The following is a 12539-nucleotide window of genomic DNA, read 5'->3' on the forward strand; positions in this document are numbered from 1 at the left end:
AAAGCAAGGTGACACGAGGAAAGGGAAGAGAGAAGGAGAGAGACAGAGGCGGAGGGTGGAGAGACAGGTGGTTACCCGGAGGTCCTGACCCTAGGAAATGAGTCTGGCAGTCGTGCTGCACGCAGAACAAGAACAGAGTGTGGCTGACAGAAACGCAGGTCATGTTCTAACCCTGAGGCCTCTGATGACTTCGTTGAAGGCTCCTGGAGTCACACTGCAGTGTCCCACCGGAGCAGGGAGGAGGGAGGGGCTTTCGCTTCTCGGCCGAGTGGCAGCGAGCCCCTCGTGCACCCGGGCGGCACTTGGTAAAGGCTCGCTGGGTGAGCAGTAGCATTGAGAGGGAAGGGCCTGCCTGTCCACTTCATGTGTGAAGACGACCCGTGGGTCCTTTAGAAAAGAAAACTATGTGTGCATGGGTTGTGATGTAGTGATCAGCTTCTTCTATTGCTCTTCCATTAATTACAGCACCAAACTTTTTCTCCCAAAGGGCAAAACGGATGATGAGGAGGAAGTTAATTATGAGAGAACAGGTGAAATTTATAAAGACCTTGTCACACTTTTAAGAGAAAAATCAGCAATATTTTCAGAAAATATGTCTAAACAGGTAAGTTTTACTGTCTCTTTTGAACTTTCATAGCATTATATTTCTTGAATATATTTTTCTATAGTATAAAAATAATCAGAGAATAATTCTGTCTAGTTTCGGACAGTGCCTTCAAGTATTACAGTGTCTCCACAATATAATATAAAATAAGAAATATTGTAAATGTAGTAATTTAAGAATGTTTCTGATTTTCTTTGTGTGAAAGGTATAATGTTTCAAAGTGCTTTCTAGCCAGGATTTCTTCATCTTCCCGTTTGAATTAATTACACTGAGAACAAAGGACTCAGTTCTGTTATGAAAGCTAGATGTTTGGGTTACTTTTATCCTTTCTTGGGCATCCTGTGATTACTACCTAGTAGGATTGTCTTAAGATGTGCGCCCACTGCATGTGCGCACGAGCTGTGCTTTCGTGTCTCCCATGGTTTTGAAATCAGTCAGTATAATATTTTATGAAATAAAATTTTGGTTGAAACTGATGTGGGTAAGAAATGATACGCAAGCAACACGAATGTGACGCACGGGGTGCTCAAGGCCGACCAACAAGCTGACGGCAGCTCCCCAGATCCTGGAAGGAGTAACGTGTCAGGTCTGCTTTCTTGCTAGGCTGCCGTTGCCCTTGTCCTGGCACTTCTGTTTGTCATCATCGTGTGAGTTCTTTTTGTTCCCTGGTGTTTGGGCACCTGTTTCCTGGACTCCAGTTTTTCATCGTTGTTGTCATTGTCACAAAATACATATATACATAAAATATAAAATTTGCCATTTTAACCATTTTAAGTCTATCATTCAGTGGCATGAATTATATTCACAATGTTGAGCAACCATTACTCCTATTTCCACATCTTTTTCATCATCCGAAACTAAAACTCTGTACCCATTAAGCAAGAACTCTTCATTCCTCCTCCCCCAGCTCCAGGTAAACTCCAGTCTACTTTCTATCTTTATAAATTTGCCCATTCTAGGTATTTCATGTAAGTGGAACCATATGATACTTGTCCTTTTGTGTTTGGGTTATTTCACTTAGCATAATGCTTTCAAGGTTCGTCTGTGGTGTGCACTTACCAGAACTTCATTCCTTTTTATGGCTGAATAATAGTCCATCTATGTCTGTACTATATTGTGTTTACCTGTTCATCTACTGATGGACCCTTGGGTTTTTCTACCTCTTGGTTATTCTAAAAAATACTATGACTATTGGTGTATAAGTGTCAGGCTGAGCCCCTGTTCTCAATTCTTTTGGGTATTTACCTAGAAGTGGAATTTTGGGGTCATATGGTAACTCTATGTTTAATTCTTGGAGAAACTACCAAGCCATTTCCATAGCAGCTGAACCGTTTAACATTTCCACCAGCAGAGGATGAGGATTCCAGTTTTTTCACATCTTCATCAACGTGCTATTTTCTGTGTGTGTGTGTGTGTTTGTGTGTGATTACAGACTTTGTAGTAAGCATAAACATGGCGTCCCATTGTGGTTTTGACTTGCATTTCCCTAGTGATTAGTCATCTTGAACATATTTTCATGCACTTATGGGCCATTTGTATATCTTCTTTGAAGAAATGTCTATTCAAGTGCTTTGTCCATTTTAAAAACTGAATCGTCTCTTTGTTGTTGAGTTGGATGACATTCTTTATACATTGTGGATGCTAATCATTTATCAGACAGATTTGCAAATATTTTCTCCTATTCTATGGGTTATCTTTTTACTCATCTTGAGCATGTCCTTTGGTGTACAAACATTTTAAGTTTTGATAAAGCCTAATTAGTGTATTTTTCCTTTGTTGCCTGTGCTTTGGGTATCATATTTAAGGAACCATTGCCAAATCCAAGGTCATGAAAAGTTGCTCTTAAGTTTTCTACTAAGAATTTTCTAGCTTTAGGTGTCAAATGTAGGTCTATGACCCTCTTGAGTTAGAATTTAGTGTAAGGGTCCAGTTTCATTCCTTTGCACGTGGATGTTCAGTTTTCCCAGCACCATTTGTTGAAGAGATTGTTCTTTCCTCACTGAATGATTTGTCATCCTTCTTAGAAATCGACCGATCATAGATGTAAGGGTTTATTTCGGGGCTCTCAGTTCTGTTCCGCCAGTCTGTGTGTCTGTCCGTATCCCAGTGCCATACTGTTTTGATTACTATAGATTTGTAGTAGTTTAGCAATCGGGAAATGTGAGTCCTTGAACTTTGTTCCTGTTTTTTCAAGACTGTGTTGGCTACTTGGGGTCCCTTGACTTCCTATAAGAATTTTGGGCTTGGTTTTACCATTTCTGTAAAACACACCATTAGGGTTTTGACAAGGATTGTACTGAATCTGTAGATTGCTTTGTATAGCACTGCCATCTTAATGATAAGTCTTGTAATCCATGGACATGGCATGTCTTCCCATTTGTTTGTGTCTAATGTCTTTCAGCAGTGTTTCATGGTTTTCAGTGTACCAGTCTTTTGCCTCCTTGGTTAAATTTATTCCTGAATATTTTATTTTTTGTTGCTATTATAAATGAAGTTGTTTTATTAATTTCCTTTTTGCTTGTCTACTCTTAGCCTATAGAAATACAACTGATTTTTGAGTGTTAAAATCAGAGCTATTCTTGAATGTGAAATTCAAAACTGAATCCTGCAAATTCACTGAATTCATTTAACTCAGTTTTTTTCTCATCTTTAGGGTTTCCTACATGTCAGATCATGTCATCTGTGCACAGAGGTACTTTTACTTCTTCCTTTCCAATTTAGATGTTTTTAGTTTCTTTCTCTTGCCATATTCCACAGCTAGAACTTTCAGGACTATGTTAAGTAGAAGCAGCAGAAGTAGATTCCTCGTCTCACTCCTGATCTTAGGGGAAATGTTTTCAGGCTCTCGCTGTTGAATATGATGTTAGCTGTGGGCCTTTCATATATGGCCTTTAGCATGTTGAGGAAATTCCCTTCTGATTACTTTTCTTTTTCTTACTGCACCCCATCATTTTGGTAGAGCTTCCTGAATTAAAGAGGCCCATAGGAGGGAAAAAAATTGAGGGTTAGCATGTTTGAAAATATCTTTATTCTTCTCTCTCAGTTATTGTTTCTATAATGATAGCTTGAAAATAATTTTTACTTAGAATTTTAAAGGCATTTTTCCTGTGTGACCTTTCTGTTTTGGCTTTTCCCATCTAATGAGCCTTTAGGGTTTTCTCTTCTCCGGATGTTCTGCAATTTTCATGATGATATGGTTGGTGCTGGATTTTGTTTGTTTTTCATTAATGATGACATATGTCCTTCAGGACTGGAAAAATATTTTTGGATTACATCTTTAATCATTTTTTTCCTCTCTGTTCTCTCTTTGAAACATTTGTTGGATATGGGGGCCTCTGAAATTGGTCATCTGATTTTCTTTTCTCTCACCCCCCTCCACTTCCTATACTTTGTCTTCTAAACACTGTACAAATCTTTAAAATTTTAAGCTCTTGTATTTTTAACATTTTGTTCTTGGGTGCTTCTTTTTACAGACCACATGCTTTCATTTCTCTTGGGTAATACCTAGGAGTGAAACAGCAAGGTCGCAGCTTCTTACATGTTTAACTTTTTAAGCAACTGGTAAACCGCTTTCCAAAGAAGTTGTAATATTCTGCATTCACCCTGGCAGTGTGTGAGAGTTTCGGTGTTCCACAAACTCAGCAGTAATTGGTATTGTCAGTCCTTTGGACATTCCGATAGGTGTCTGCTGGCATCTTACTGAGTTTTAATTTTTATTTCTTGAATGCATCCTTTCATGTGCTTATTTGCCATTCACATATCGTAAGTGGTAAAATGCATATTCAGCTCTTTTGCCCATTTTTATAGGGTTGTTTGGTTTCTTACTGAGTTGTTATGTATACATACATAATACATACGTACTTATAGGCTTATGTATTCTTTAAGATATAGGATTTGCTAATATTTTCTCTCAGTTTGTGGCTTACATTTCATTCTCTGAAGTGTCTTTCAAAGAGCAAATGTCCTTAATTTTGTTGAAGTCCAACTTGTTAATTTTTTATAGTGTTGTGTCTAAAACAGCTTTACCAAATCCAGCATCACAAAGATTTTCTCTGATGTTTTCTTCTAGAAGTTATTAAATGTTAGGTTTTATACTTAGGCCTATGATCTATTTTAATTTATTTTTGGTATATGATATGAGGTATTGATCAAAGTTAATTTTTTTTCTTCTGCATGTAAACATCTTGTTCCAGCACCATTTGTTGAAAACATTGTCCTTTCTTTGCTGAATTGCCTCTATACATTTGTCAAAAATGAGTTGTCCATTCACATGGGTGCATTTCTGTTCCATTAATCTTTTTGTCTATTTTTGATCCCAGGACCACACTGTCTTGATTACTGTAGCTTTATAATAAGTCTTAAAGTCAGGTAGTGTAAATCCTCCAGTGTTGTTGTGGTTCTTCAGAGTTGCTGGCTATTCTGCATCTTTTGTATGTTCATTGGAGTTTTATAGTAAGCTTGTCAACTTCTTCATAAAAAGCCTGAAGGAATTATGATTGATACTGTGTCGAACCTTTAGGTCCATTTAGGGAGAAGTAAGAGCTTACCAGTATTGAGGTTTGTAACCCAAGGAACACAGTTTGTCTCCCCACTTACTTAGTATATTTTAGTATGTCTCACCATCTTATTTAATTTCTTTCAGCAGTGGTTTGTAACTTTCAGTGCACAGGTCTTAAACATCTCTTGTGAAACTCATCTGTAAACATTTCCTATTTGGGGGCTATTGTTAATAGTAGTTTTAAAGTTTCAATTTCAGATTATTTGTTGCTACTATGTAGAAATACACTTGACTTTTTGTATATTGATTTTATATCCTGGATTGCTGCCAAAGTCAGTTATTAGTTCTGTCTGGTTTATAGATTCCAGGTATTTTTTTTATGTATAGATGATCATATTGTCTGTGAATAAAGATCATTTTACTTCTTCCTTTCCAATTTCAGTCATTTCATTTCTTTTTCTTTCCTTAAGGCACCAGCTGGAACCTCCAGTACAGAACTGGATAGACATGGTTTCTTGTTCCTGGTGGTAAATGGGAAGCTTTCAGTTTCTCATTATTAAGTACATTAACTATAGAGTTTTCACAGATGAAATTTATAAGGCTGAGGAAGTTCCCCTCTATTCCAAGTTGTTGAGAACTTTTATTAGGAATAGATGTTGGATTTTATCAAATGATATTTCTGTTCCTATTAATTAATCAGGTTTTTCCCCTTAAGTTTAACATGGTGAGTTCTACTGATTTTCAAGTGATAAACCTACCTTACATTTCTGGGACAAACTTCACTATTTCAGGATGTCTTATCCTTTTTATATATTTAAAAATTTAATTTGCTAATGTTTTATTAAGAAGTTTTGCATTTGTGTAAGACCATAAATAATGTAGTTTCCTTTTCTTCAATATCTTTGTCTAGTTTGGGTGTCAGAGTAATAGTTATAGAATGAGTTGGAAAGTTTTATCTCCCCTTCAATTTTCTGGAAGAGTTTGTGTAGAATTGGTATTCTTTCTGTCTTAAATGTTTGGTAGAATTTACCAGTGAAGCCATCTGGGGCTAGAGTGTTCTTTGTGGGAAAGTTTTTAACCACAAATTCAATGTCTGTACTAGTTACAGAGTCATGCAGGTTATCTGTCTTCGTGAGGAGCTTGGCAGGTGGCCTTTAAAGTAATGTATCCCTTTCACTTAAGTTGCTGAATTGACTGGTACAAACTTGTTAATAGTATTCTTGAGAAAACTTTTAGTAACTGTAGAATCAGTGGATGTATGTTACGTCTCTCATTCTGATACTAGTCACTCACTGTGTTTGATTTTTTTTCTTGATCCATCTGGATAGAAGTCTGTCAGTTTTCTCAATTCTCTCAAAGAACTAGCTTTTGGTTTCATTGATTTTTCTCTATTTTTCTATCTCACTTTAGTATTTATTATTTCTTTTCTTCTCTTTAGCTAGCATTTCATTTACTCTTATTTCTCTAGGTTTTCTTAAAAATCATACATTTAATTTAACCTAGTCATATTTGCATTGAAAGGAACTTCACTGATTTCAGGTGTGAATGAATAATATTTTACTTGGAAGATACAAAACAAAGGGTCATACCCTAGAAATATTCACAGTAGTTGATGGAATTCTCTTAGTCTGCGTTCAGCTATAGAGAAGCTGCTTGTCTTTTGGACAAAGACATTCAGAAGCAAGTGAGCATCTCCGCGGGAGCAGGGCTGGGAGACACGTCAGGCACCCGCACTTCTCGCCATGGCGGTCGACGCTTCAGAGGTGCATCTGTTTCTACATCCTTCTGCCTGTTCGCGGTTTATATTTCTTCTTTTTCTAGTTTCTTAAAGTGGCAGCTTAGACTGTTGATTTGAGAGTTTTCTTCATTGCTAATGTAAGTGTTTAGTGCTATAAATTTCCCCCACAGCACTGCTGCCTACCACACATTTTGATACAGTATTGTGTATTTAAAAAAAATCCCCTTAAATCAACTATACCTCAGTAAAAACTTTTTTTTTTCCTTGAGGCTTCCTCTTTGATCCATGATTATTTAGAAGCTTGTTGTTTAGTGTTCAGGCATTGGGAAATTTTCCCATTACGTTATTCATCGTTAGTTTGATTCCACTGTAGTCAGAGGACACACTTGGGATGACTTAAATCTTATAAATTTGGTTTTTGCTGTGGCTGAGTTCTTCATATCCTTGCTGATTTTCTATCAGTGCTGAAAGGGGGAGGAAAATCCCCCAACTATAATTGTAGGTTTGTCTGTTTCTTCTCTTAGTTCTGGGTTTGTATCTGCATCTCGGCATACTCATTTAGGATTATGTCTTCTTGACTGGCCGATTCATCATTATGTAATGTCCCTCTCTGTGCCTGGTAATTTTTTTTCCTGAAGTCTACTCACTCTGCTATTAATGCAGCAACTCCTGCTTTCTTCTTCTTCTTCTTCCTTCTTTTTCTTTTTTCTACTTTCTTTCAACTAACGTTTGCACGGTATACTTTTTCCCCTCCTTTTACATTCAAGCTACCTGTATCATTATATTTGAAATGAGTTTCTTGTAGACAGCATATAGTCGAGTCATTTTAAACTCCACTTTCTGAAACTTTATCTATTGAGATATCCATTGTTGTGTTTAGATCATTTACATTTGATTAGTGATACCTTAGGACTTAACGTCTGCCAGTTTAGTTTTGGCTTCTGTTTCTTCCTTCTGCTTTTCACTTTTCTGTTTTTTTTTTTTTCCTGGTTGTCTTTGGATTACTTGAACATCTTTTTTGAATTCCATTTTTATTTATCCAGGCTGTTTTTGAGTGTATCTCTTTGTATAGAGTTTTGGGTGGTTGTTTTAGGTATTGTATTGTATGTAGTTTATCATTATCTACTGGTTTGACGTTCTGCCACTTGAGTGAAGTATAGAACCATATCTCCCTTCAAGTCCCCCTCATTTGTTTATTTCTTTCACACTGATAACCACGTGAGGCCCATGTAACATGAGACTACGTTATAATTCGTGCTTCAACCGTCAAACGTCATTTGGAAAACTCAAGAGGAGAATGAGTCTTTTCCGTTTACCCATACTTTCATTCATTCTGTTGTATTTTTCTTCCTTTCTGATGTTACCAGTTTCCTTCTTCTGTCGTATGCTTTCTGTTTAAGAACTTCCTGTTCTTTTAGGTAGGTTTGTTGGTGACAGATTCTCTGTTTTCCTTTATCTGAGAACATCCTGAATTCCCCTTTATTCCTGGAGAATATTTCCACTGGATATGGTATTCTGAGTTGACAGTTTCTTAGTTTCAGCATCTGAAAAATGTCCCAGTCTTTCTGGCCTCCATGGTTGCTCATGAGAAATCTGCTGTTATTATTAATTGTTTTCGTCTTATAGGTAAAATACTGTTTCTCTGTCACTGCTGTTAAGAATTTTCCTCGTCTTTAGTTTCATGGAGTTTGATTATTACGTATCTTGGCATGGATTTCTTTGGGCTTATTCGGCTTAGGGCTTGCTCAGCTTCTTAAATCTTAGATTTATGTCTTTTTCCAAATTTGGGAAAATTTCAGACATTCTTAGAATGCATTTTCAGTCTGGCCTCCTTTCTCCTTTCCTTCTGGTGCTCTGATGACATGAATGTTGGATTTTTTTGCTGCGGTCCCACAGATCCTGAGACTCTGGGGTTTTTCTGTATTTTTTTTTCAATATATTTTCTCTGTTACTCATACTGGGTAATTTCTGTTTTTTTTTTTAATTGAAGTACAGTCAGTTACAATGTGTCAGTTTCTGGAGTGTAGCGCAATTGTCTCAGTCATGCATATATGTATGCATATTTGTTTTCATATTCTTTTGCATTAAAGGTTATTACAAGATATTGAATATAGTTCCCTGTGCTATAAGGAAGAAATTTGTTTTGTTAATCTATTTATATTTATAGTGGCTGACATTGACAAATCTCAAACTCCCAAACACATTAGGTAATTTCCATTGTTCTGTCTTCAAGTTCATGGATTCTCTCCTGTGTCCTCTCCATCCTGTTGCTGAGCTATCTAGTGAGGTATTTTGGTTTGTAAATTTCAGTTTCAAAATTTTTATTTGGTTCTTTATATCATCTGTTTATTTGCTGAAACTTTCTGATTCTTCATTTGTTTCAAGTCTCTGTAATTGCTCATTGAAGCTTTGTTATGATGGATGCTTTAAAATCTTATTCCACCATCTATCTGAGATTATTTCACCATCTACTTTATCTTGGTATAAACATCTATTCATCGCCCTTTCTCATTCATGTTGTGATGTACCTTGTTCTTGGTACAATGAGTGATTTTTTATTGTGTCTTGGACATTTTTGGCATTATGTTGTGAAACTTTGGATTTTATATAAAATCTTTGTTCTAGCAGGCTTTCTCTGATACCTCACTGGTGGAGTTCTGGGGTACTGCAGGGTGTGGGTAAAACCCAAGTTCCCCACTTAGTCTCCACTGAGAACCTCGTGGTATAGGATCTGCCTCATTACCACTGGGCAGGGGTGGAAATTAGGTCTCCCCACTGGGCCTCTGCTGACACTATCCTGGCAAGGAAGGGGTGGGGCTTGATTACCTGCTTCCCATGTGGTTGCCACTTATGCCATTGGAGATGAGTCCATTGCTACGTGGAGGTGGTGATTTTACTGCATCTTGAGATGATAAAATGATTTTTCCTCTTTAGACTGTTGATATGATCATTAATTTAATTTTTGAATATTGAACTAACACGGAATCCTGGGGTAAATCCCACCTGGTCATGATGTCTTTCTTACTGTGTTAGACGTTGCTGGATGTAGTTTGGGAACATTTTACAGAGCATCTTTGCATCTACATTCGTGAAGGGCATGCATCAGTAGTTATCTTCTAATGTCTTTGTCTGGTTTTGGTACCCAGGTAATGTGGCCTCAAAGTGAACTGAGAGGTATTCACTACTTTTCTTCTTTCTGGAATTCCTCGTGTAGATTGGGTCTTATTTCTTTGTTAAATGTTTCATAGAATTTATCAATGAAGCCATCTGGACCTGGAGGTCTCTTTGTTGAAAGGTTTTATACTGAGAATTTGATTTCTTTAATAAATGTTGAACTATTCAGATTTCTTGTTGCTCTTTGGTGGTTTGTGTCTTTCAGTGAATTTGTGTGTTTTATCTAACTTACCTAATTTATTGCCATCAAGTGCAGCATTCCACTCTTATCCTTTAATGTCTGAAGGATCTTTAATGATAACCCCTCTTTCATTCCTAATGTTGGCCATTTATATCTCCTCTCTTTTTATTCTTGATTAGTCTGGAAAGAAGTGATCCATTTTATTGATCTTTTCAAAGAACAGCTGTTTGTTTCATTGATTTCCTCTATTGTTTGCTTTCTATTTTATTTCTGATTTTAATCTAATTTTCTTTCTTCTGCTTTCTTCGGGTTTAATCTAATCTTATTTAATTTCTTGAATTGGAAGCTTGGCATTGATTTGAGACTTTTTTTCTTTAAATGAAGTTTTATGCTATAGATATCTTTATAAACGGTATATAAACTGTTCCCCATAGACTTTAATATGTTTTGATGCAAATCAATGTATCTGAGGACTTTCCAGCTATCTTCCTCTTACTGATTTCTGGTTCACTTCCACTTGCATTAAGAGAAGATATTCTGTGTGGTTTTTGTTCTTTTAAATTGGTAGATGCTTGTTTTATGGCTTAGAATGTGGTGCCTTTTGGTGACTTAGCCTTGCGCTTTTGAGAAGAATGTATACTCTGCTGCTGCTGTGTGCTGTGTTCTGTAAATGTCAGTTATGTCCAGTTGTCTGATGGCTTTCCTCAGGTCTTTTATATTCTTATTAATTTGTTTCTGCTCATTTTGTTGATCACTGAGAGGGGAGTTCTGAAGTCTCCTAATTGCAGATTTATCCATTTTTCCTGTTAGTTTTACTTTTGCCCTACATATTTTGAAGTTCTGTTCGGTGAATGCACAATTAGAATTGGGTGTTAATTGGCTCTTTGTCATAGTGTGTCTCTCTCTTTATCTCTGATACTATTATTTGTTTTGAAGTTCATTTTGTCTGATTTTAACATAGCCTTTCCTGCTTTTTTGATATTAGTTGCATGGAATATTTTTTCTAGCCTTTTGCTTATAGTGTATTTATATCTTTATAGATAAAGTAGCTTCTTTTAGGCCACGAATAGTCGGGTTTTCCTTTTTCATCCAATCTAACGATTTCTTTTAATCAAAGTTTTTAAATCATTTTCATTTAGTGTACCTACTGATAGGGTTGAATTAAATTTACTATTTTGCTAGTTGTTTTTATTTGTCCCATTTGTTCTTTTTTCCCCTCTTTTGAATTAATTGAACTTTTAGAAACGATTCCATTTTATTTATGCTATTATTCCATCAATTACACTCCTTTTTAAAGTACCTTACTTGCTGCCCCAGGGCTTTTAATATATCTCTGTAACTGATCACGTCTGCCTTTTAAGTAATATTGTGCAGTTTCACAAGATCGTTTAAAAACCTTACAGCAGTACACTTCAGATGCCTCTCTCTGTCCTTTGCATGATTATTGTTATACATTTTGCTTTGACATGCTAACTCCTCATCAGAGTCTTTTATGTTTATTTTGACCATTTCCACATTGTTTTGATCCATGTTCTGTCCTTCTGATTGAAGAGCTTCAGGAACATTTTTCTAGCCCAGATCTTTTGGCAGTGAATTCTCTCAGCTTTCCTACAGATTTCTTTTCCCCCTCTCCTTTTGTCACTTGAAAGATATGACTCCCTTGTTTTCTGGACTGCATTGTCTCTGATGAGAAGTCTCTTTTAATTGTTATGTTTCTTCCTCTGCCTGTGATGTGGCTTTTATCTCTGGCTATTTGCAAGATGTTCACCTTGTCCTCGGTCTCAGCAGTGTGATTAAGAGGTGTCCCCGTCACCGTGGGGTCTGAGTGTAATTCTTCTCCAGTGGTGGTGAGGAGAGAGGTGGTCCAGCCCTGCTGCGGTGCGCTGCAGCAGACGTGGGTTTAGGATCACCCCATCACTGTCAGCCCAACTCCAGCAGGGACGTTGGTCCTGAAGTTGCCTGGATCCAATCTGTGTTGCTAAGCAATGCAAGTTAGAGCATCTTGAGACCTCTTTGTCTGCATCTATCCCTGGGGTTAATTTTCAGATAGCACAAGACAATTCAGAAGTGGTATCATTGTAAAAGTGTGGTCATTTTTTTTTGTTGCTGTGAAAATTGTAGAAGGTTAGAGTCAGTGAAGGACAGCAAAAGGAAAAGGACCAGCCCGATGAGACACCTAGGAAGACAGAGGACGCCACCTTGCATAAAGCTAGCACCGCTTCCCATAGGAGTGCACTGGAGAGCAGCAGAATTAATCTGGGGAAGAAACAGATGACCAAGAGATTAGAGCCAAGCTTAAACTGGAAGACCACTGTTGATGCCAAAGGGTATGTAGACATTTACA

The 12539-nt window shown here is 36.9% G+C and overlaps 1 protein-coding gene across 12 annotated transcripts in view; it reads left to right on the plus strand.

The window, feature by feature from the left end:
- The window catches only part of ODAD2 (outer dynein arm docking complex subunit 2), a 146727-nt gene that overhangs the window by 14435 nt on the left and 119753 nt on the right, over nucleotides 1-12539 (plus strand). For 11 of the 12 annotated variants that reach the window (XR_012067004.1, XM_072954886.1, XM_072954887.1 and 8 more), the window contains 3 exons: nucleotides 488-604; nucleotides 3258-3296; nucleotides 12317-12522. Coding sequence is in view for 11 of the 12 variants with exons in the window: in XM_072954886.1 (XP_072810987.1) it covers nucleotides 488-604; nucleotides 3258-3296; nucleotides 12317-12522 (362 nt within the window). In the remaining variant the exon portion in view is untranslated. The remainder of the gene's footprint in view (nucleotides 1-487; nucleotides 605-3257; nucleotides 3297-12316; nucleotides 12523-12539) is intronic. The other variant, XM_072954880.1, reaches the window with a different exon arrangement.

Source organism: Vicugna pacos, chromosome 35, assembly GCF_048564905.1.
Source record: "Vicugna pacos chromosome 35, VicPac4, whole genome shotgun sequence".
In the NCBI taxonomy this organism is placed as follows: domain Eukaryota; kingdom Metazoa; phylum Chordata; class Mammalia; order Artiodactyla; family Camelidae; genus Vicugna; species Vicugna pacos.